The sequence below is a fragment of the Rhineura floridana genome, chromosome 17 (assembly GCF_030035675.1).
Source record: "Rhineura floridana isolate rRhiFlo1 chromosome 17, rRhiFlo1.hap2, whole genome shotgun sequence".
Taxonomy (NCBI): Eukaryota; Metazoa; Chordata; class Lepidosauria; order Squamata; family Rhineuridae; genus Rhineura; species Rhineura floridana.
In genome coordinates, this window is record NC_084496.1 from 14,096,211 (window position 1) to 14,120,420 (window position 24,210).

At 44.4% G+C, this 24,210-nt stretch overlaps 2 protein-coding genes across 6 annotated transcripts in view; one reads left to right on the top strand and one right to left on the bottom strand.

The window, feature by feature from the left end:
• PDILT (protein disulfide isomerase like, testis expressed) overlaps positions 1-24,210 on the bottom strand; it is a 41,390-nt gene that overhangs the window by 13,259 nt on the left and 3,921 nt on the right. The window contains exons 2-5 of one of the 2 annotated variants that reach the window (XM_061600392.1): positions 12,057-12,263; positions 3,074-3,207; positions 2,051-2,188; positions 307-417 (exon numbers count right to left, since the gene is read on the bottom strand). In XM_061600392.1, coding sequence (XP_061456376.1) covers positions 307-417; positions 2,051-2,188; positions 3,074-3,207; positions 12,057-12,263 — 590 coding nt within the window. The remainder of the gene's footprint in view (positions 1-306; positions 418-2,050; positions 2,189-3,073; positions 3,208-12,056; positions 12,264-24,210) is intronic. The other variant, XM_061600393.1, reaches the window with a different exon arrangement.
• LOC133372106 (acyl-coenzyme A synthetase ACSM5, mitochondrial-like) overlaps positions 18,402-24,210 on the top strand; it is a 45,107-nt gene continuing 39,298 nt past the window's right edge. For 3 of the 4 annotated variants that reach the window (XM_061600388.1, XM_061600391.1, XM_061600389.1), the window contains exon 1: positions 18,402-18,562. The gene's annotated coding sequence lies outside the window, so the exon portion shown is untranslated. Of the gene's footprint in view, positions 18,563-23,848; positions 24,042-24,210 lie in introns of those variants that run through there. The other variant, XM_061600390.1, reaches the window with a different exon arrangement.

The window sequence follows — 24,210 nt, forward strand, 5'->3', positions numbered from 1 at the left end:
ACACCAATGATCTGATTTAGTTTCCTGGAGAATGTGCTTGAAGAACTTTCAGCTCAGTGTTAAATTTCCAGGTTTTCTCCCAGAAAGCTTACAATTCCCCAGAGAAGATTACCATTAAAAATTCAGAGAGGTTATGTAACATATTAGAGATATGCAGAGGTGTTCACGACAATCTGTTCTGGTCCTCGGAAGTTGCTATCATAGAGATTGGCCCAAGGTCACCCAGGGAGCTTTATGGTCGAGTGAGGATTTGAACCCAGGTCTCCCCATTGCTAACCAGAGACTCTTACGTAGCACCAAACTCACCTCAAGATTATACTCTGTGACTAAATCCATTGTAAATGTTTTGATTAATCTGGCAAGCTCTGCTTCGTTCAATTTGCCTTCTTCAGATGCTTCATTATGAACAGGTTTTCCCTGGAGCACAAGAAACATGAGATGCAGCAATAAAACAGGCCACTGTTGTCATTCACGGGACAGCTGGCGGGGGGAGTACATCATTTAGATTGGTTGCTGTTTTGCCTTTTGGCAGTGGTGGCTGGCAACTCCATGTCAGGCAGTGGAATCCACTCTGCATTTTAGTCTGAACTTTCAAGGGGGAGCTATCCAAGGTGCTGAACCACCTTGGACAACTCCTTGCAAGTTCAGACTAAAACCTGGAATGGGATTCTACTGCCTGACTGACATGGAGCAGCCAGCACTGCCTTTTGGAAAATGATTCTTAAAACTGGCATGATGTAGAACAGCCTTCCCTAATCTGGTGTCTTTGCCCTCTCCTTAGAGGAAGAGAATCTGTGCAGAAGGTCCCGAATCATAGCTCAGGCTCTTAACCACAATGCTACACCCCTCCTTAGGGTGGGAGGGTAGAGCTCCCATTCCACAATCCATGGCAGCATTGGCTCTTGACCCTGCCGTGGATTACAGAAAAGGAGCTCCCAGGGCCCCCCTCATACACCCACTTAGGCCCGCAACACCCGCCTGCATCTCCCACCTATCTGTGCTACTGCAGTGAATGCATAGCGCACATGCATGCCATCAACCAAGATGGCAGCGGAGACATCAGCCTCTTAGGGAAGTCCCCGCCACCATCTTGGTTGATGGTGGGCATGTGCGCGGTACGACCAGCATTTACCACAGCGGGAGATGTGAGTGGTGCATGTGGGTGGGCACTCCAAGCCCAGGGCAGGCTGGTGCCCAAAAGCCTAATCCCAGGTGCTGGGCATAGCTACACCAGCTCTCTGCCAATAGGGAAGGTGCTGCACCCTCCCTATTCATTCATTCATTCATTCATTCATTCATTCAATTTGTATCCCACCCTTCCTCCCAGCAGGAGTCCAGGGTGGCAAACAAAGCACTAAAACACTTTAAAACATCATACAAACAGATCTTAAAATACATTAAAACAAAACAAATTTCCCTGGTTGCCCCCTCTACATCTTTCTCTGGTCTATAATATCCTTTCTGAGGCATGGTGACCAGAACTGGCCTAACCATAAATTTGTAAAAGGACACTGCAAATTTGAGCAGTTTTGTTTTCGTTCCTCCTGCTAGCATGGAATTTGTTTTTATCAGAGGTGCCCCAGACTGGCCAAGGTATCTATCAAGGGTGGCTGTTCTCATTGTGACATCTCCATTTTCTTTGCCAGGAGTCCTGCAGGTGGCCTCGTACCACTGCATGTCATGTTTATATGATTTACAAGTGGGAGCTGCAACACTGTGGAGTGCTCCTGTTCAAGGTTTCAGCCAGCCAGCCAGCCAGCCAACCAGCCAGCCAGCCATGCCCTTTCCCAAGATACTCAATTCCATCCCCCCTTCCTATGTTCCCCCCCCAGCACTTGGCATTGTGCAGCCACTGAGCATGCTCAGTCCCCATGGGATTGGTTTGAGTCCTTTTTGTTCTGAAGAGCCTTTGTACTTCTGCAAATCTTGGCATTCCTCTGAGCCTGCTGAGACCTCCCTTTTGTTTGTGGGTGGTGCTGTTTTGGTTACATGAGGACCCGCACTTGGAGAATGAGTTTACCATCTGTATATACAATACACATGTTCGCACCTTTTGGAATACAACCACCATGTCTTCTCTGACACCAAAGTGAGCAAAAACCTCTTCACTGGCTGTTACTCCGAAAGGGAGTTCAGGGACATGTCTTGAAGATTCGTAGAAGATCTCCACAGCTCCACCTTGAAGTCTCTGTTAAACACACACACAAACACAAACACACACACACACACACACACAGAGAGAGAGAGAGAGAGAGAGAGAGAGAGAGTTGTACATCAGCACCAGCATGCCATGAGCAAAGCAGTGCTAGATTTACATGCAAGCTACATCAGATACAGTTTAGGACCTTAGATTATGAGGGGCCTCTAAATGCAACCCCCTCCCTAAATTTCAAGTTTCACATACTGTAATTGGTTAAAAAAGTTTCAGGAAATGGAAAACAAGCATTACCATAAAGGTTTCACATTTTAAGTCATGTGCAGAACACATGCAGTTGATGTTGGATTTTTGTCTTTCATTTAGTAAATGCTAAGCTGTGCATAGAGAAAAATTCAATTCAGTTTGCATACGAAGGCAGCCCCCTACCTAATTCACACTGTCTGAAACTATGTGTGAACTGAAGCACAGCCCCCCTTCAAAATGTGTACCTCTCCCAATTTTGCAATGCAGTTCTGAAGCCAAGCAAAGTGCACAAAATGGGGGGAAAGTGTGCGTATAAGTGAAAATTACATACAAAAAGGCATTAATTTAGTGAAAATTGCTTTGCAAACGTGTATATTAAGCAAAACTGCATACAAAAATGTGTATGTTTGGAGTAATTCATACTAAAATGATGAATTTTCATGAGGACTTTTTCTAAAAAATTACAAACTGATGTGAAAGTGTGGAGAAGGAGAGCTGAATTTAAGCCTGGAAAAATTAGAAACTGAGACAGACATATTCACCCATCCCTACTGATGAGAGGAATAACTTGGTTTGCCAAGGCCAACTCTGAATCAAGCTAGAGTGGGGAGAGAGAGAGAATTAATCCATTTGGATGCAGAGACAAAGTCATTTCAGTCCACAATAGTTTACCTTAAAAAAGCCAATCACTGCCAGATCTTCAGACTCTATGAAGGTTTTGGCCTGGGCTGTGCTATTGATAAATATGGCGCTGGGTCCTATTCGTCTTCTAACCCATGTCATGAAGGCAGAGGCCTCTCTAACACCTGTAAAATAAAATGTTAAAAAGAACAGAAGAATTGATTATATAGAGAGGGTGTAATAGATTAAAGGTTATTTAAAATTCAATTTACAGACCGACTTTTCCATGATATCAGACATTAAATCAATTCCATAGAATGGCATAATTAAATTTAATCATGATGATTTAGCTTTTATTTATTAATTAATTAATTATATCCCACCTTTCCTCCAAGGAACTCAAGGTGGCATACAAACATGGCTCTCCCTCTCCTGATTTTATCCTCACAACAACCCTGTCAGGTAGGTTAGATGGAGAGACAGTGACTGGCCCAAGATCACCCAGTGAGCTTCATGACCGAGTGGGGATTTGAATCCAGGTCTCCCAGGTCCCAGTCTGACACTCTGACTTCTCCACAACTAGAGCCAGGGTGATGATGTTGTTGTTGTTATATGCCTTCAAGTCGATTATGACTTATGGCGACCCTATGAATCAGCGATCTCCAAGAGCATCTGTCATGAACCACCCTGCTCAGATCTTCTAAGTTCAGGTCTGCGGCTTCCTTTATGGATTCAATCCATCTCTTGTTTGGCCTTACTCTTTTTCTACTCTTTTTCTACTTTTTCTACTTTCCCAGCATTATTGTCATTTCTAGTGAATCATGTCTTCTCATGATGTGTCCAAAGTATGATAACCTCAGTTTCATCATTTTAGCTTCTAGTGACAGTTCTGGTTTAATTTGTTCTAACACCCAAGTATTTGTCTTTTTCGCAGTCCATGGTATGCGCAAAGCTCTCCTCCAACACCACATTTCAAATGAGTTGATTTTTCTCTTATCCGCCTTTTTCACTGTCCAATTTTCACATCCATACATAGAGATCGGGAATACCATGGTCTGAATGATCCTGACTTTGGTGTTCAGTGATACATCTTTGCATTTGAGGACCTTTTCTAGTTCTCTCACAGCTGCCCTCCCCAGTCCTAGCCTTCTTCTGATTTCTTGACTATGGTCTCCATTTTGGTTAATGACTGTGCCGAGGTATTGATAATCCTTGACAAGTTCAATATCCTCATTGTCAACTGTAAAGTTACATAAATCTTCTGTTGTCATTATTTTAGTCTTCTTGACGTTCAGCTGTAGTCCTGCTTTTGTGCTTTCCTCTTTAACTTTCATCAGCATTTGTTTTAAATCATTACTGGTTTCTGCTAAGAGTATGGTATCGTCTGCATATCTTAAATTATTGATGTTTCTCCCTCCAATTTTCACACCTCCTTCATCTTGGTCCAATCCCTCTTTCCGTATGATATGTTCTGCGTACAGATTAAACAAATAGGGTGATAAAATACAACCCTGTCTCACACCTTTTCCAATGGGGAACCAATTGGTTTCTCCATATTCTGTCCTTACAGTAGCCTCTTGTCCAGAGTATAGGTTGTGCATCAGGACAATCAGATGCTGTGGCACCCCCATTTCTTTTAAAGCATTCCATAGTTTTTCATGATCTACACAGTCAAAGGCTTTGCTGTAGTCTATAAAGCACAGGGTGATTTTCTTCTGAAATTCCTTGCTCCATTCCATTATCCAACGTATGTTTGCGATACGATCTCTGGTACTTCTTCTCTTTCTAAATCTAGCTTGGACATCTGGCATTTCTCGCTCCATATATGGTAAGAGCCTTTGTTGTAGAATCTTGAGCATTACTTTACTTGCATGGGATATTAAGGCAATAGTTCAGTAATTACTGCATTCTCTGGGATCCCCTTTCTTTGGAAGTGGGATATATATTGAACACTTCCAGTCTGTGGGCCATTGTTTAGTTTTCCATATTTCTTGACAAATTTTTGTCAAAATTTGGACAGATTCAGTTTCAGTAACTCTTGTAGCAACTCTATTGGTATGCTGTCTATTCCTGGTGATTTGTTTCTTCCAAGAATTTTAAGAGCAGCTTTCACCTCACATTCTAAAATTTCTTCATCATATGGTTCCTCCGTGAATGAATCTGTCATCCTGTCATCTCTTTTATAGAGTTCTTCAGTGTATTGCTTCCATCTTCCTTTTATTTCATCTCGGTCAGTCAGTGTGTTCCCCTGTTGATTATTCAACATCCCTACTCTTGGTTTAAATTTCCCTTTCATTTCTCTAATCTTTTGGAATAGGGCTCTTGTTCTTCCCATTTTGTTGTCCTTTTCTATTTCTATACAATAACTATTGTAACAGTTTTCTTTGTCCCTACATACTAGTTGTTGTATAGTTGCATTTAGGGTTCTAACTGTGTTTCTATCTCCTTTTGCTTTTGCTTTCCTTCTCTCTTTAACCATTGTAAGAGTTTCTTCAGTCATCCATTGAGGTCTTTCTCTCTTTTTAACAAGAGGTATTGTCTTTTTGCATTCTTCCCTGATAATGTCCTTGACTTCAGTCCATAGTTCTTCTGGTTCTCTGTCAACTAAGTTTAAAGCCTCAAACCTGTTCCTTATTTGATCTTTATATGCTTCTGGGATGTTATTTAAATTGTATTTTGGCATTATGAGTGCTTTGTTGTTGTTCTTTAGCTTTTGATACCGTTGACCACGGTATCTTGTTGACTCGCCTAGACAGATTAGGATTGGGGGACACTGTTTTACGGTGGTTCCATTCCTATCTTTCAGGCAGGTACCAACGGGTGGCATTGGGGGATGAGGTTTCAGACCCTTGGCCTCTTAACTGTGGAGTGCCACAGGGTTCTATCCTCTCCCCCATGCTATTTAACGTCTATGTGAAGCCGCTGGGAGCTATCATCAGGAGTTTTGGGCTGCAGTGTCACCAATATGCGGATGACACTCAGCTCTATCTCTCATTTAAATCCTCACCAGAGTTGGCTGTTCAGACCATGTCCAAGTGCCTGGAGTCCGTAAGTGGATGGATGGGCAAGAATAGGCTGAAACTAAATCCCGACAAGACTGAGGTATTGCTCGTGGGTGACAAAGGAAGATTGGGAGACATCGACTTGGTGCTTAATGGGGTGAGATTACCCCTGAAAGACCAGGTCCGCAGTCTAGGAGTCATTCTTGACTCCCAGCTGTCCATGGAGGCTCAAATTTCGGCAGTGAGCCGGGCAGCTTGGTATCAATTACATCTGATACAGAGACTGCGGCCCTACCTTCCTACACATCTACTCCCACGAGTGATACATGCCCTGGTCTCTTCTCGCTTAGACTACTGTAATGCGCTCTACGTGTGGTTACCCTTGAAAACAGTCCAGAAATTGCAGCTGGTACAGAATGTGGCGGGACACTTAATTAAGCATAGCCGCCGGCGGGATCACATCACCCCCGTGTTGGTAGACCCACACTGGTTACCAGCTGTTTACCGGGCCCAATTCAAGGTGTTGATGTTGACCTTTAAAACCCTAAATGGTTTCGGCCCTGTTTATCTGAAAGACCGCCTCCAGTATCACCAATCAGGCCGCCTTACAAGATTAGCCACACAGGACCTCCTCTCGGTCCCACCGGTCAAAACAGCTGGACTGGTGCGGACCAGGGACAGGGTGTTCTCGGTTGTGGCCCCCACCCTCTGGAACTCTCTCCCTTATGATCTCCGACATGCCTCCTCCCTGGTGGGTTTTCGCCGAGCTCTTAAGACCTGGCTATTTAGGCAGGCCTATTGGAAGTTTGGGGTGGATTAGCTTTTTGATATATTATTGGATGTTTTTTGATGTTAGCTTAATTGATAATTATGTTTTGATTGTCTATTGTATTTTCATATGTTGTTGTAAGTCGCCTAGAGTGTCCGATAACTCGGACAGATAGGCGACTAACAAATAAAATTTTATTATTATTTTATATTACTCTGATTTTTGATACGATCAGTTCATGATCTGTACCGCAGTCTGCTCCTGGTCTTGTTTTTGCAGAAAGTATGGAACTTCTCCACCTTCTGTTTCCAATTATATAATCAATTTGATTCCTATATTGACCATCTGGTGATGTCCGCATGTACAGTCGTCAGGGTGATGTAGTTGGCAGCAAGAGGGACTTTGGGACCAGACTGATGTGTACAGCCTAACACCTACTCCAAAGAACTGTCAGAACACACATCATGGGCCCCTGAAGAAGGCTTGTGCAAGTTGCTCAATAACACTCTCGGAGTTCCTTGTTTTGGGGGGGTCCTGACCATTCTGCAGTTCCAGCAAGTGCCATACACTCTCGGATAATTGTATTTGATGTAGTAACGCAAAAGAATATGTTGTGCTTACAGCATGTCCCGATTATACCTTGGGAAAAGGCTTGCTGGCAGCTGATTGGTGGTAACAGTCATAGAGCTACAATTCCTAGAGTGGTTTAACAATCAATCTCTCTTTCCCAGGGAACTCTGGGAATTGTAGCTTTGGGAGGGGAAGAGGGGTCCCTAACCACTCTCAGCACCCTTCACAAACTATACTTTGCAGGATTCTTTGGGGGAAGCCATGACTGTTTGAAGTGTAATAATAGTGTGTAGTGGTTAAGGTGCTGGACTATGACCTGGGAGACCAGGGTTCGAATCCCCACACAGCCATGAAGCTCACTGGGTGACCTTGGGCCAGTCACTGCCTCTCAGCCTCAGAAGGAGGCAATGGTAAACCACCTCTGAATACCGCTTACCATGAGAACCCTACTCATAGAGTAGCCATAAGTCGGGATCAACTTGAAAGCAGTCCATTTCCATTTTTCAAATGTATGGTGTGGATGGAGCCTGAGAGAGAGGGCTCATCCAGACGACTGCAAAATGTGTGACATGACCGCTTTGTGTTCTCATTATTTTTTGGTTGTTCTGATGACGCCGAGTGCAAAAGCGCGTTTTTGCGCGGTTAAATCCGCTTTCGCACAACTGCGGAAAATGCGATACACTTTTAAAAAGCGTGAATCATCCGCGGTTCCTTCGGCCGCTTGGACGCAATACCGCGGATTTAAGAGATGACACTGTTGCATGGGCGGTCCTGGGGCGGTTCCCCAGTCCCCCTCCTCTTTTCCAGCCAATCCCGTCCTTTGCACATTTGCGCCTGTGTGGAAACGTCGCCCGGGAAAACGTGGCCAATCAGTGCTGTTGGATATACTGCGCAGGTGCAGAAATGCAGGTTTGCGCAGAAGCAGGAAGTCATGGTGGAAAAGCTGTTTAACCGTTTTGGATTAACGTGATTGCAGAAATGCAAGAAAGCATATTTGTGAAAGCAGCAGAAGGAAGGGGAAACTGGAAGGGGAAACACAAATCACTTTTGCGCCCAAATTATGATGTACTTGCAGGGGCTTATAAATGGCTGCAATAGGGAGTGTTTGGCAAGCCGAAAAGGGAAATATCCAAGAAGCCGCTTGCTAAATGGAGTAACTTTTCTGCTTTACCATGAATGCGCATTTCTGCGAGACTTGCCAAGCAGATATGCTACTATAGGTGCTCTGTCACAGAGCTATAGCCTTTTGCCCATAGCAACGGAATTAGCTGCGATCCTGACTTATGGCTAACTGTAACCAGAGGGAGTGTTTGGCAAGCTGAAACGGGAAATATCCAAGAACTCGCTTGCCAAATGGAATAACTATTCTGGTTTACCACGAATGCGCAGTTCTGCAAGACTTGCCAAGCAGACATGGTGTAAAGTGGGGGACACCGTAACCATAGGTGTTGTTTGTGTGCCATGAGAAGCTGGGTGGGCTGTCGCGTGTTTTTCTCCTTTGTAGCCGTGCAGCCTCGTAAGCCGCTTCCCGCTCTTGGGGCACCCCCCATCCCCAGATGAGTGGCTGGACAGCTTCCCCCCTCTCTGCTCATCAGCTGTGAAGCGGGTTTGTGTGCGGTACTTTGGCAGGAGGTTTGAATCCCCTGAGTGAATTCCTTGTGCTGCCCGATCCCGGCTCATCAGCTGTGAAGCAGGCGTGCTCACGGCTTTTAGGGGGGAGGTGCAAATCCCCTGCCTGAGTGGGTTCTTTGTGCTGCCCGCTGCTCTTTCATCAGCCACCTATGATTTTGCCCAGGGCTCCACAGGCTACGGGAGGACTCGTGGCCCCCTCCTCCAAATTCGGTTTGGGCCATGACCTCCATTGCGCCCACAGGAAATTCAAACTTTCGCGCTTCCGCGTTCAAGCACGCATGTGCAGAACTGATAGCAGTGGAAGGGGAGAGGGGAGCAGACGTCATATTTTCCCAACGAATCGGAACATAGTGGGATGTGTCGGGGGCACGGACAGGAAAAAAGCGAGAAGATGCCGCATGTTCGGGCTGCGTGTGCGGCCGGTAAAAAAGCGTGTTTTTAATATCAGCAAAAAGCGGGAAAGGAGTGGGAAAAGGGGCAAGTGAGGACTCTCAGCTGACAGAGCGGGTATGGAAAACCTGGATTATCCCGCTCCGTCTGGATGAGCCCAGAGTTTAACTCAAACCTCAGGTCTGGAGTTCGAATGCCCCCCTCCAGATCTGCCTATCTGGCCCGTGACGCTTTCCCCAGGTCATACCCCTCACTGACTCTGCTTTGCAACCCCCTGAATGTTTTTGCCTAGCTGATACGTGTCCTTGAACCCTGACAGTGCCTCTTGTTTGCCCGTATGGAGGACAGAGAGAGGTGTGGGTGGGCGTATAAAAACTAGGCTACTGTGCAAAGGTAAGATTTACATTCATTGCTCCACCTACTTTTGCCTCTGGGCTTGCTCAATTCTGGCAGGTGTCCCTTCGACATGTTCCCAGAAAAGAACATAGCATTCAGACTGAAAAAGGTTCCCTACCCCTGGCTTAACTTATTAACAATTGTGTCTTCCCGATTTGTGTTGCAAATCGGCTGCCTAATCATCAGCTTTCACATCTGTTCAGGTTCTTTCACGTCAGGCGACTCTCCTTAAAAAAAAAAACCTGGAAAGAGCATATCCTGCTATGATTTACATGGCAAATGAGGAAAGCACCATCTGGACCCCCGGACCCTTTCCACACAAAATATCGGCGGGCAATTTAATCCAGAGTGATTTCAGGATCTTTCCATAGCTTACTGAGCAGGCTGTGGAATTGCATTAGATGTCAGAAATGAAGCAGGCGGGTGTTTCTGCTGGACTAAAGAGGTAATAGGAAGGTGGTGAGATGTAGGACGTGGCCTGCTCAGTGGGCTCAGTGGGCTTTTCCCAGGCCCCATCTGCACTATACATTTAAAGCAGTAATACCACTTTAATTAGTCAATGAAGTTCAATGGGGTGAGTTTACCCCTGAAGGACCAGGTCCGCAGCCTCGGGGTTGTACTTGATTCCAGGCTGTCCATGGAGGCTCAGATTTTGGCAGTGAGCCGGGCAGCCTGGTATCAACTACACCTCATACACAGGCTGCAACCCTACCTTCCTGTTCATCAGCTCCCACTGGTGGTACACGCCCTGATCACCTCTCGTTTGGACTACTGTAATGCGCTCTACGTGGGGTTACCCTTGAAAACGGTCTGGAAACTACAACTTATACAAAATGCGGCAGCTCGACTACTTACGAATAGTCGCCGCCGGGATCACATCGCACCAGTGTTGTTCGATCTACACTGGCTTCCAGTTGTCTTCCGGGCCCAATTCAAGGTGTTGGTATTAACCTTTAAATCCCTATACGGTCTCGGCCCAGTTTATCTAAAGGAGCGCCTTCAACGCCACCAATTATGCCGCCCGACAAGATCAGCCACACAGGGCCTTCTCTCAATCCCGCCGACAAAAACAGCTAGATTGGTGGGAACTAGAGAGAGGGCATTCTCAGTGGCGGCCCCCACTCTTTGGAACTCCCTTCCACAAGATCTACGGCATGCCTCTTCCCTAAATGTATTCCGTAAAGCCTTAAAGACCTGGCTCTTTCAACAGGCCTTTGGGATTTCCGGGGAGGGTTAACTTTTATGACTGAAATGCCTCCTACCCTGCACTAGTATTGTAATCGCTCCTGTATTGCTGTACTGTTCATACATTGTATTATTGTATTTTATTGTATGGTGTTTTAACCATTTATATGTACGTCGCCTAGAGTGGCCATTGGCCAGATAGGCAACACATAAATTAAATTTTATTATTATTATTATTATTATCAGTTCCCCTAGTGATTCCTGGGAACTGTAGTTTGTTAAGGGTGCTGAGAGTTGTTAGGAGACCCCTATTCCCCTTCCAGAGCTACAGTTCCCAGAGTGTGGTGGAGGCTGGTCCGTTCGGCCAAGTGGTGCACTGCCCCACTATGCTCAGCCTGCCCTCAGCCTGCCCTCAGCCAACCCTCATCTCCCTACCTCCTTACTTACAACCAGTTTAGAGATTGTCCCTGGCTGCCAATTTTCTCCCCCTCTGTAGTCTCAGGATTGCCTTTGGAGAACTCATCAGGGGACAAATCCAAAATGAGTTGACTCCGGCTGCCATTGGCTCTGGCTCCACCTACTGTTGGGCTCCCTGTCTTCCGCCCCACCAGTCTCAGCAGCCACCAACCACCACTGCTAGAGTAGTTTTAACCATCAGTCCCTCCTCACAGGAAACTCTGAGAACTGTAGGTCTAGGAGGAAACTAGGAGGTCTTCTAACAACCCTCAGCACCCTTTACAAACTACAGTTCCCAGGATGCTTTGGAGGAAGCGATGGCTGTTTCAAGTGGGGTGATAGTGCTTTAAATGTGTAGTGCAGATGGGGCCTTAGTGATAGTTCCACCCCATTTCAGAGACCCCTTCCCCAACTATTTCCAATACAAAGAGCATGTCTGGCGGCTGTGAGGTGTTTGTGCAACAGCCTCCCCTCCTTTTTCAAACTCAGCCCTAAATGTCCTTGTTGTTATTCAACATTCTTGCATGTGATTTGAGTTATAAAAAGTTTGAAACAATTCCACTGCATGCCTGAGAGCTGGGCAGAAGCTCCCCCTTGTGACCAAACAGGCATGTCATGCTGGGTATTGGTTTACCTTTGCAATCAGTGGGGTTTTTCCTGTCACCATCTACAAAGAACTTCAGGGTCGGATATTCCAGGATGTCAAATTCCTTTTTTAAGTCCTTCTGGTCCGCCACATCCACTTTGCCAAATTGGATATCCACAGCTTCCTTCTTAAATTGTTCTGCAGCTTTGGCAAATTCTGCAGCCAGACTCTGTGAAGGCCCGGATAAAGGAATGTCTGTAAAGAGCCAATACAAAGAAAAGAGATTGCTTATGCAGTCATTGACTAAGGGAGCCACTTGTGTATCACTGAAAAAGAGGAAATGCATAATCAAGGAAGAGGATGAGAGAGAGAACATAAGAAGAGCCCTGCTGGATCAGGCCAGTGGCCCATCTAATCACAGAATCAGAGAACAGTAGAGTTGGAAGGGGCCTATAAGGCCATCGAGTCCAATGATGAACTGCAGCGGAACAGAAACAGTGCTGCATGTGACAAATGTAGGGCAGAACACAGCAATGCCCTCTTAAATCCCTAGTTCCAAGGCGCCATGATCTACAGAGTGAAGGTATGATATCCTATTCAAAAAAGATAGGGAGGAGAGAGAAATGGATAGATAAAAAAGAACAAGTACGTGTGCAAAGTGGCCCATGTGTTATGCACACCAGCATGGGAGGCAAAGAAAAGACACCCTCACATTAGCACACAGCACGTCTGTTATTGACAGCTTGAGCAGATTGTAGATTTCATGACAGATTCAGCCTAGCATCCTGTTCTCACAGTGGCCAGCCAGATGCCTCAATGGGAAGCCCACAAGCAGAACCTAAGCACAAGAGCACTCTCCCCCCTTCCCCACGGTTTCTAGCAACTCCAAATGTTGCTGTACTCCACCTCCCATAATCCCATCATGCTAGCTGGAACTAGTGGGAGTTGGAGTCCCACAATATCTCTGGAGGTCCACAAGCTCTCCATCTCTGCAACTGAGGACTGTCTTCTATAAAGTAGGACAAATGGTCACCCTAAAGAGATGATCCAGAAAGGATGTCAGAAAAAGTGTGTTCTCAAGGTTAGCCCTTACATAAGGGACAGGGAGCCTGCAGGGCTCCAGATGTGCTCCAGATGTTGTTGAACTCCAGTTTCCATAAGCCCAGCACGCACACACACAAGTTATTGTGGAGTTAGAAAAAGGTCAGAGAAGGGAAACCAGAATAATGAAGGAGATGGAGCAATTCTCCTACAAGGAAAGGTTACAGCAACTGGGGCTTTTTCGTTTAGAGAGAAGGAGAGTAAGATGTGACATGATAGAAGTATACAAAATTGTGAATGCCACGGAGAAAGCAGAAAGAGAAAAGTTCTTCTCCCTCTCTCTTAACACAAGAACTCATGAACATCCGATGAAGCCAAATGTTGGAAGATTCAGGACAGACAAAAGAAAGGACTTCTTCACACAACAGTGCATAATGAAACTATGGAATTCACTCCCCCAAGAGGCAGTGACGGCCACCAACTTGGATGGCTTTAAAAGAGGATCAGACAAATTCATGGAGGATATGGCTGTCAATGGCTACTAGCCATCATGGCTATGCTCTCTGCCTCTATAGTCGGAGATGGTATGCTTCCAAATACCGGTTACTGGAAACCACAGGAGGGGAGAATGCTCTTTGCACTCAGCTCCCACTTGTGGGCAATTGGTTGGCGACTGTGAAAACAGGATGCTGGACTAGATGGGCCATTGGCCTGATCCAGAAGGCTGTTATGTTCTCTCTCATCCTCCTCCTTGGTGATGCATTCCCTCTTTTTTATTTTTTCATTTTTGGTGCTCTACAAGTGGCCACCACTCTTCTTATGTTCTCAGAAACATCAGTGAGTTGTTTCATCTGGCTACGGCAGAGGGGTAGAAAGCAAGCAGAGCCACTATAGAAAGTTATGCCTTTCCACATTCACCTAAATATAGAAATGCTTAACTTCGCTATAGTTATTCCTCAAGACACCACATTATGTAGCCGTTCCATCCCAAACTGGTGTGGATAGTCACTTTCATTAGACTTTTGATAAATTGGGAGAAGATTCTAATCTTTTCATCTTAACTTACTGATCAGTTGCAAATCCCTGAAACATTTATTTTCATCATAATTATCATGAGCCCTCCATTAATCATCCTCTAACCAGCCAGTGCCATCAGCTGCCTTAAAATAATACCCAGCAGCCTCTTTTGCACATTAATTTTTTCATCTAATGTCTTTTATGGCATTCAGTAGAGGAGAAAACTCAAACACGAGGAGTTTCATCCTTCCAGATAATTGCAAAACAACAAGGAACCAGCCCATTAGGCTTTTATATAACCTCATTCTACGGGTGGGGAATGATCTTGGAAATTAGGGCTACTTAAGAGTGGGGTCCCAACCAGGCCTTGCCAAAATTATTTGGCTGCTTTGGGCAAATGACAATATATAGAAGCTGATGTGACTGGCAGCCAAATCTTATTTCAACCACTATGGTGTATGGTTAAAATGCTGGACTATGATGTGGGTGACCAGGGTTCAAATCCTGTCAGCCATGAAGCTCATTGGATGGGGATCGAAAGACCTATCAATTTCAGTTCTCAGTTTCTCATTTTTAAAGTCTTATATTCAGTTCTTCATATTTCCGCAGCTTTGCAATTTTTTTTAAAAAAGTTCTCAGGTTTAGTGCTAATTTCTCCTTAAACTACACATTTTTGTATGCTGTTTTGAGTAATGTATATAGTTTTGCAAACAGTTTCTCTTATCAGAATGCATTCTGGTATGTTATTTTCACTAAGGTATTCCTTTACATGCACACTTTCCTCCAACATATGCCTTTTTGTAATCATTGATTGGTTGGAGCCCTGCATCGCAAAATTTGGATAAGTGCAAATTTCAAACTATAGCTGTGTTTCAGTTCTCAGAAACTGCAAATTTGACAGAGTCGCCATTCAATGAGAACTGAATCAAATTGCACTCCTATTGCTATCACTGGGTGACCTTGAGCGACTCACCATCTCTTAGCCTAATCTACTTCACAGGGCTGTTGCAAGGGAGAACCATATATGGTACACTAAGAGCCTTGGAGGTAGGGCTGTATGCGGCACCAAAATACAATTTAAAACAGACAACAAAAATACGTCCTAAACATGTCTCTCAGCTATAAGGGTAAGGAGGTGCATCTTCAGCAAACAACAGGTGTGGGAGGCCTGTTTTCAGCCCAACGGCCACATTCCTTCATGCACAACCTTCTGAGGGCCGCATACCAGTGTGGCAAAAGTGGGAGTGGCCAGACAGACACGACTCTCCATCCAGGCAACAAGCATTATCACTGTTCAAGCCAGGTCAAATTGCTAGAGGAAGGCACAAGGCAGAGCCAATGAAGGATGTGACCTCAGGGGCATGCCTTGGGTAGAAGCCCAAAGGCCAGAGAGAGTGTCCTGGAGAGCTGCATTCAGTCCCCAGCTTTGAGGCTTCCCAGCCCAGGTATATGATGAAAGCTTGTGTTCTTGCACTTCTTGTTAGCTGTTTGGGGCATCTCCACTGCAGAGGGAAAAGCAGGTTACAACTATAAGTGGTGGAGGCTGGTCCATTTCGGCAAGTGGGGCATTGCCTCACCAGCTACCTTCAGACAACCTCCACCTGCAGGGCCGGATTATCTTTTTTTTTTTTTTATTCAATTAATTTTTATTCCAATTTTCAAAACCAAAACAATACAAAAAGAAAACAACACAAATCAATAACTAGTACAATACAAAAAGAATATATATATATATATATATATATATATATATATATATATATAAAAGAAAGAATATTGACTTCCGATTTGTCATAGTTCAGCTATAAATCTATAATATATAATAAACCTATCTCTTAATAGATTATAAAATCACCTGCCTCCAACGGTAATCTTAGTTGGTTTCAAATCTCATTAACATCATATCATTTTAATCTTCCACAAAAAGTCAAAGAGAAGTTTCCAATCCTTGAGATATATGTCAATCAATTTTTTTTTCTAAATAAACATGCCAATTAATCCAACTCATCAAATCTACTAAGTCCAGTAATTTTAAATCGCTCTTCTGTCATTATCCATATTGGGTCCATCTTCCATCTTCCATCTTTACGCACCCAAAAATCGTGCTGTCATAGTCATATAATAAAAGTCTGATAGGAATTTCCTCCATCACAGATATTTTCTTGCCATCAAATCCAAACGTATCACTGAAGTATTGTTGCAAAGCCGCATCTCTGTTCCTCTTTTCCACATGATACACTAGTACATCTCTTGAAGGTTTTTCCATTGACACAAAACAGGGATTAATTCTGTTAACTTTCTCCATTTCAAGTTCCATCAAATCCTTCCAGTCCAAGAATTTTTTTGAACCGATAATATCTTTATCTCCAATCTCTTCAATTCCTTCAGGGACAGCGCTGAATTCCAAACTGTAATATTTGTCTCCAGGATCCATCACAGCCAGGAAATCCAAATCTTTTTTCATGTCCATAATTAAGCCAATCTCCATAGTTTGAACCTTGCCTTTAATTTCTCTTTCATCCTTTTTTTGTTTTCCAGATCTATCTTTATTCTCCTTTCTCATAGAATCCTGAGTTTCTTTCAGCTCCTGTCTCATTTCGTGAAATTCAATTCTCCACGCTTGTCTATTATTTCTCAGTTCTTGTTTTATTGAGTTAATCCCAATCATTATTTTCTGAAACATGTCTAGAGATAAAGTCCCTTCTTGTACATCCATGATCTTCTTAATTGTCATTCTTAAAGCCAAAGGAACAAAACTCCTTCAATTTTCAATGTCGCAGGGCCGGATTATCCATTAGGCTTAGTAGGCTGAAGCCTAGGAGCCCGGAGCTCTTGGGGGCCCGTGCAAGAGCTTCCGAACTGCCCACCATCCCCCTGCTTCACTTACCTTTTTCTCAGCTGTTTTTTGCGGTTTGCCATCAATCAAGATGGCGGCCGAGGTTTCCCTAAGGGGCTGAAGCTTCTGCCGCCATCTTGGTTGATATACGGGACAGCGGGCGGCTCAGAAGCTCCTGTCCTGCGATCCCTCCTGTGGCTGTTTCCGTGGATCTGCCTAAGAGGAGAAGGGCCCCCCAAACACCAATCAGCCTAGGGGCCTCCTCAGCTGAATCCGGCCCTGCCCACCTGCCTAACTTCCTAATTATAATGAATCAGGGTGACTCTGCCTGTCACTTGCTCTGGTCTCCCTGACGTCTGCCCTACCAGCCCCAATGAACATCACCCATCACTGACTAAAAGTAAATTCACTAATAGGCAAAAAAGCCTTGCGGTTTAAGAATGTGCCTATAGCCAACAGATATTTCTGTCAAACTTTAAAAAGCAGGGAAATTGGGCAGCTGTAGTGAATGCACCAGGGCAGCAGGAGACCGGACCTCCTCTCTGAGATATTGGACTGCCCTACAAATCTGTCAAAATGCAAACAAAATTTGGGTTGGTCTTTCACAGTCCAATCCACTTCCTGTGTAGCTTGGAAGAATTGGTAACATGTGCCTCTGAGCATATGGTGAGTGGTGGCAATACCTGCAATCAGCCCAAATAACACAAACAAGGCATGTGCTGTGCTGTTCTTGTTTTAGCATGGAGGAAGCAATAATATTAAAAGAGTTTATATTGTTCAGATAGTCACTTTAAATATGTTTAATTTATTTTGTAATTTTAGTGAAATTTCTTATAGTAAATCATTTTCTTTTCCTTCTGTTTCTGTGAATATGTGAAGTACAGCACACTTTGCATAATTTACACTAAAAAAAACCCTCCAAAAACAATTGTGGAATAATAGCACTGACTGTTCTGCAGAATAGTCTCCAGTAGACATGAGGAATGTCTCAGTTTGCACAAGATAAAACAGTGGGAGGTGACAGAAAATAATGCAACAGGGGTCTGGATTTTTTTTCTTGTGTTTTGGACTTTAAACAGATGATTCTCTCTGAGTGCTTTGTGTATTGACATGAAAACTTAGTGTGGTGTTAAGCAAGCATTTCTGAGTTTAGGATTTTACGTTTTGTAAGATTTTGTTTTGAAATGAGCTTGTAGGAAGCAGCAGAATTGCATGGGGGTTATTTTCAATGTCACATGGTGGAATGTGAAAATCCATGCTGGCTATAGTATACAGTCACTCTTGTCGCTGTGTAATGAAGTAGAAGCAAAGTACAGGGGAGAACTGCTCATGCCTAACAGCCACTTTATTTCTTCTTCTTTCATTCAGTTCTGCTGCTGCAGGTCACTCCATGCAGCAGAGGCCTCGTGGGAGGAGGATGGGGAAAAGGGAAGCATCTAGGTCACCGCTCCATGCCAAAGCAGGACTTTGTCCCCATCACTGTTGCAGTTTTATGATTACAGTCAGCCAAGTCTGTTCAGGCTATAGCGATGAATTCACTTTTGCTAAAAAAACAGACACTGAACAGAGAATAATGTGCAGAGGATAACCAAGAGTCTTTGGCAGTTTCTGCAAGAGAATCACTCAAACCTTCCCTCCACTGCCCAAATCCTGAAGCCTGGTAAGTATAACACTAACTCACCATTTTAGAAGAGGGATAGAGCACTCTGACTGTGCACCCAGGTCTGTGCCTGCTCTGCAGACAACGGGGTTTTTTTGTGCTGACAACTATCCCCATTCTAGCTTATGAAAAATGTGCAGGTACATCTGCACAGTTCTGTAAACAGTGCGACATGTTATTTGGAGGGTTCAATCACAACCTGTCATTGCTTCCGTTATGGAAAAAGGACCACAGCTCAGTCTGCTCCGCATGCAAAATGTCCCAGGTTCAATCCCCTGCATCTCCAGGTAGGGCTGGGGATGCCCCCTGCCTGAAATTCTGGGGAACAACGGCCAGTCAGTGTAGACAATACGAAACTAGATGGACCAATGGTCAGACTCGGTATATTCACATCAACAGAAAGAGCCACAATTATGACTGTATGCTATATTGTAGTAAAAAAAAAAATGAAATGGAATAAATAATGCAATTAGGACAATAAGCAATACAGAACTGAACAACCTGTTATGAATCCATTTTGACTAATGAGCTTTCTTCAATTATGTCCCAGTAATCTTAAGTTCTTGGGGAAAGTAGCTTCTTTGAGGAACGTGTCCAATTCTTCATACGCATCAGTGGCCAAGTGGTTTAACAATCAATCCCTCTTCCAAGGGAATTCTGGAAACTATAGCTCTGTGAGAGGAATAGGGGTCTCCTAATAACTCACAGCACCCGTAACAAAACCATGACTGTTTAAAGTGGCATCATAGTGCTTTAAGAAATACTGTGCGGATGTAGCCTAAAATTGTCTAACAGTACCACTGCTCAGCAATGAGCTTTAAGATACTGAACACCATTGGTGAGACTTCCTGAGGTAAATACGTCCGTAGAATCATTCTGCTTTTGTTTCCCTGCGCTAATAATAAGCGTTCATTATTTACATTTATTTTTCAGTTTGCTGAGAAGTTAATAAGCTACTACACCTATTATTACATCAAAGCCAAAATCATCCTTGGCATTTTGCTATACAAATAGGTTAAACTGAAAGGTAAACATGAGGAACACACCATGAACTGGTATACGATATACAGTGAGAAAACAGGGCACCGCAGCTTGACTTATTTTTGCACCATCTGGATTCTCTTACAGTGTGCCTGTTCTTTGCTTGAAGCACATGGTGGCCTGCGGTTTCTGGATTGATCAGGAGTGCACACTGTGGGCTGATCCATTAAGGCACATGGGGCACTGCCCCACCAACCTCAGCCTGCCTTCAGCCAGCCCCACCTGCCTGCCTTCTTACTTACAACCAAGTGCAGGGGATGACCCTGCCTGTCACCTTCCTCCTTCTTAGTCTCAGTTTTGCCCTTGCAAAACTCAGCAGGAAAGAGGACAGGGGAGGGGAATCTAGAATTAGTTGGCTCCACCCATCATTGGCCTCTCAGCCTTCTGCCCTGCCAGTCCCAATGCGCACCAGTGGGAGCGATGTAGCAACCTTATGTGTGAAGAGAAGGGTGGGCTGGATGGCCGTTTAGATACACCTGCTCAATGAATTCATGGAAAGGATGGATTAAATCAAGGACGGAGAAAGTTTTCGAACCGAAGGGCCACATTCCCTTCTGGGAAACCGGGCAGAGCAACAAATCTGAATTTGGCCTTTGTTTCTACACACTCTCACACTCCTCTCTGCCCTCCAGCCAGCCACGCAAGAGTCATTAGCAGAGTTCAAGGGTGCATTCCAGCCAGGCAAAAACACTCAACGAGAGGGCAAAGGAGGACTGATGAGGGGTTTGGCCTGTGGAGTGGGGTGTGTGGCTGATGACGGGTTGTGGTCTGAGGATGAATTAGAGAGGCCTGGCGTTCCTAGCCATCTCTGCACAAGGCTGCACACATTAATCAATGCAATTGAGGGATTCATTCACTAAAGCTTTAGCCACAGAATTAAACTCTTCCCAGCTCCAGAGGTTGGCATCTGTGGGCAGTTGCTGATAGGCTCAGCTCACAGGTGGGCCCACAGTCCACACTGCTACCAACCCAAAATACATGTGTTCAGACCTGGCACTACTAAATACTCCCACAATGCCTCTGGGGCCCTGACAGATAACCAGAGTCCAAGATTTTTTAAAAAACAAAGAAACACAAGTTCAAATAGTAGTTTAATATTTATTATTTATTACATTTATACCCCACCTTTCTTTTCATCATAGAAACCCAAGGTGGCTTACATATGGTTCTCAGGCCGGTCTCCCATCCAGGCACTGACCAGGCCTGCTTACCTTCAGCAGGGAGCTGGCCTTATGTGCCTTCAGACCATAGCCTGGGACCTATACATATGGATAGCCAACATAGTGCCTTCCATATGCTGTTGGACTACAACTCCCATGGCTGCCACCCATTAGCCACGCTGGCTGGAGCTGATGGGAGTTGGTCCAATAACAACTGGAAGGTACCACATTGGTTACCCATGGACTAAATGGGCCTTTGGTCTGTTCCAGCAGGGCCCCTTTTATGCTTAAAGTTTTAATTATAGATTTATTAGTCTTATTATTCATTGAATTTATTTACCGCCCTTCTTCCAAAAGGAGCCCAGGGCAGCAAACCCATCAACAACACAATGTAGCAACAACAACAAAAGAAAAGCATTTTAAAACACAATTACAGTTAAAAACTTCTTTCATTCAGGGATCTCTGGGTTACCAGGAATAGTCCCCTTCAGCCGTCAAATGCGTAGGTGAACAGGACATGTTTTCATTCCTCTTGGCTACTTCTTGTAAAAAGGAGTAGTCATTTGTTAAAACTACAAGCTATCCCATGCTTAAGAAACTACACCTCTCCCCTCAGTAGCTTAAGTACAGCTTCAAGCATGATGTGTTTCCCAGGGGAAGGGGAGCTCAGTGGAAGAGACAGAGCTTGGAAAAGTTACTTTTTTGAACTACAACTCCCATCAGCCCAATCCAGTGGCCGTGCTAGCTGGGGCTGATGGGAACTGTAGTTTTAAAAAGTAGCTTTTCCAAGCTCTGAGCATCAGCCTTGCATGGAGAAAGTTCAACCCCTAGCATCTCCAGGGAGGGCTGGGAGAACCCCTTGTTTGAAACCCTGGAAAGCCACCACCAGGCAGTGTTGACAATTCTGATAGACCAATAGGTAGACCAATGGTCTGACTCAACGTAGTGAAGGGCCACAGCTCAATGGCAGAACATTTGCTTTACATGCAGTCCCCAGCATCTCTAGGTAGGGTTGGGAGAGACCCCTGTGCAAATCCCTGGAGAGCTGCAGCCAGTCAGGAATATGATACTGAGCTCGATGGACCAATGGTCTGCCTCAGTATAAGGCAGCTTCCTCTGTTCCTACACTGATGACACACCCCTATGACTAATATATACGTATGCTGGGGAGCTGCACTCAGTGGTCACTTCCCCTGGTTGATGTGGGCGTGCAGTGAAACAATTGCCATTTGCTGTCATCTTGCATGACAATCCACATGTGGCTTTCACACTTATTTCCAACATGGCTGTGATATCCATATTGCAAATCTGGCCCATGCACAGCAGCACTCGGAAATGTGTTTTGCTAAAGTTTTGGCAATAATGGAAATATGTCTCCATTTTCCTCAATTTGCGGTTAGATATCAGATCAACTTTAAAAAAAACACAAAAATCCATCTTTGGCAGTTACACTGTTTTGGAATTACCACTTCAATTATATAATTATCATTGTCACTGTGTTTTCTCCATTTTCCCCTTCACTGTTAACAATTCTACTTCCTGTAACGTTGAGGGATCTGGTCTGTGTTTTTCATGTTCCAGTTCAAACACTGGAGGATGTCCAGCCCAAGTGAATACAGTATGTCCGTTTTGGTCACTCATTTTTTTCAACCTTAAACTGTTCTCCATATTTCCTCTTCAGTTTGTGATTTAAAAAAAAAATCCTCATGAAAGTGTATCAGAATTTTAGTGCTGACTTCTCCCAGTATAGAATAACATACACATTTTTGCAGAGGTATCCCCCTTTATATAATGTAATTTTGGCTTGTTATTATACAGCCACAAGAGTGGCTGTATACTATAGCCAGTATGGAATTTTCACATTCTACATATTAAATGAAAATACCACACACACACATATCATTCTGGTGTGGTGTATACCCACAATTTAAAATAAAAACTTCCAAGGCTTATACTGCTGGACTCAGGATCGCTTGATCTACACCCTGGAAGTTTTCATGGCGATACAAAGTCCCACCACAGAGAATCCACAAGTTAAAGTGAAAAACAGGAGTAAAAAAATCAAAAAGCCTCTTGGACTTTTTCTGGAAAAGGTCTCATAATGTTTTGAAATTCATTAAAAATCAGAGGTAGCAGTTAGTTGTTATGTGCCTTCAAGTTGACTACAACGTATGGAGACCCTATGAATCAGTGACCTCCAAGAGCATCTGTCATGAGCCACCCTGTTCAGATCTTGTAAATTCAGGTCTGTGGCTTCCTTTATGGAATCGATCCATCTCTTGTTTGGCCTTCCTCTTTTTCTACTTCCTTCTGTTTTTCCCAGCATTATTGTCTTTTCTAGTGAATCATGTCTTCTCATGATGTGTCCAAAGTGTGATAACCTCAGTTTCATCATTTTAGCTTCTAGTGATAGATCTGTTTCCATTTGTTTTAACACCCAGTTATTTGTCTTTTTCGTGGTCCGTGGTACCGGCAAAGCTCTCCTCCAATACCACATTTCAAATGAGTTGATTTTTCTCTTATCTGCTTTTTCCACTGTCCAACTTTCACATCCATACATGGAGATCGGGAAAAGGTAGCCGTAGGCAACCTATAATGCTAAACCTGAGCTTGCCTTATCCTCAGAGCTTAATCTTTAGGCACTTGAAAGTAAAAAGAAAACAAGGCTGTTTTTATATTAATTAAAGAACTTTGGCATTGGAGTCCAGGATAGTTCAGCGCATGCATACTTAGAGCCAGGGGAGGGGGGCGCTCCCTTCTCTTTTTAAAAAAAGCCTCCTTGGTATGTGGGGTCAGGGTGAAGCCTTGTCTTTCTGTGGGGCTGCTGTATGTTTGCAGTTCATGCGGAGTGACTGTCAGGGCTGGGTTTTCCAACCTGCGCTTTTTATATCCAAGGCTGCAATCCAATACGTGTCTACTCAGCAGTCGGCTCCATTTGGGTTCATTGGGACTGACTCCCCGGTAAATCCATATCAGATTGCAGCTTAATCTTCCCTTGGCCAGAGCGCTTGCTGGCTCGGCTCTTTGGCACTTCAACGCGAAGCCCTCTGTTACCCCTTGCCTCGATTAGAGTCTATTTGAAGCCATTTGTTTATCTTCCAGCTTGATTTAATTTATTTTCCGTCGGTTTGCAGTCCACCCCTTTACCCTCCCCAAGCTGTAGAGAGAATGCCTGGAGCGGAGCTGCAGCAATTCAACAGCAACGTCCACTTGCTGCGGCTTCCCCTCTGGGCCTTTCACCACCCCGTGCCGCTGGGATGCAAATGACTGGAAAGCAGGCAAGGCTCTTCTTTCAGTAATTCCTTTCCCAGTTCTGTTTCCCCCAGTTCTTTCCCAGGCCTCTTGAGAAAGGACAGCCTTGGCCCCAAATCCCTCCAGTCCTTTCCAATCTTCTCTCACACCCTCCTTTCCTACATTCCTCCACCAAGAGGCTGTTCCTGTTGTAAA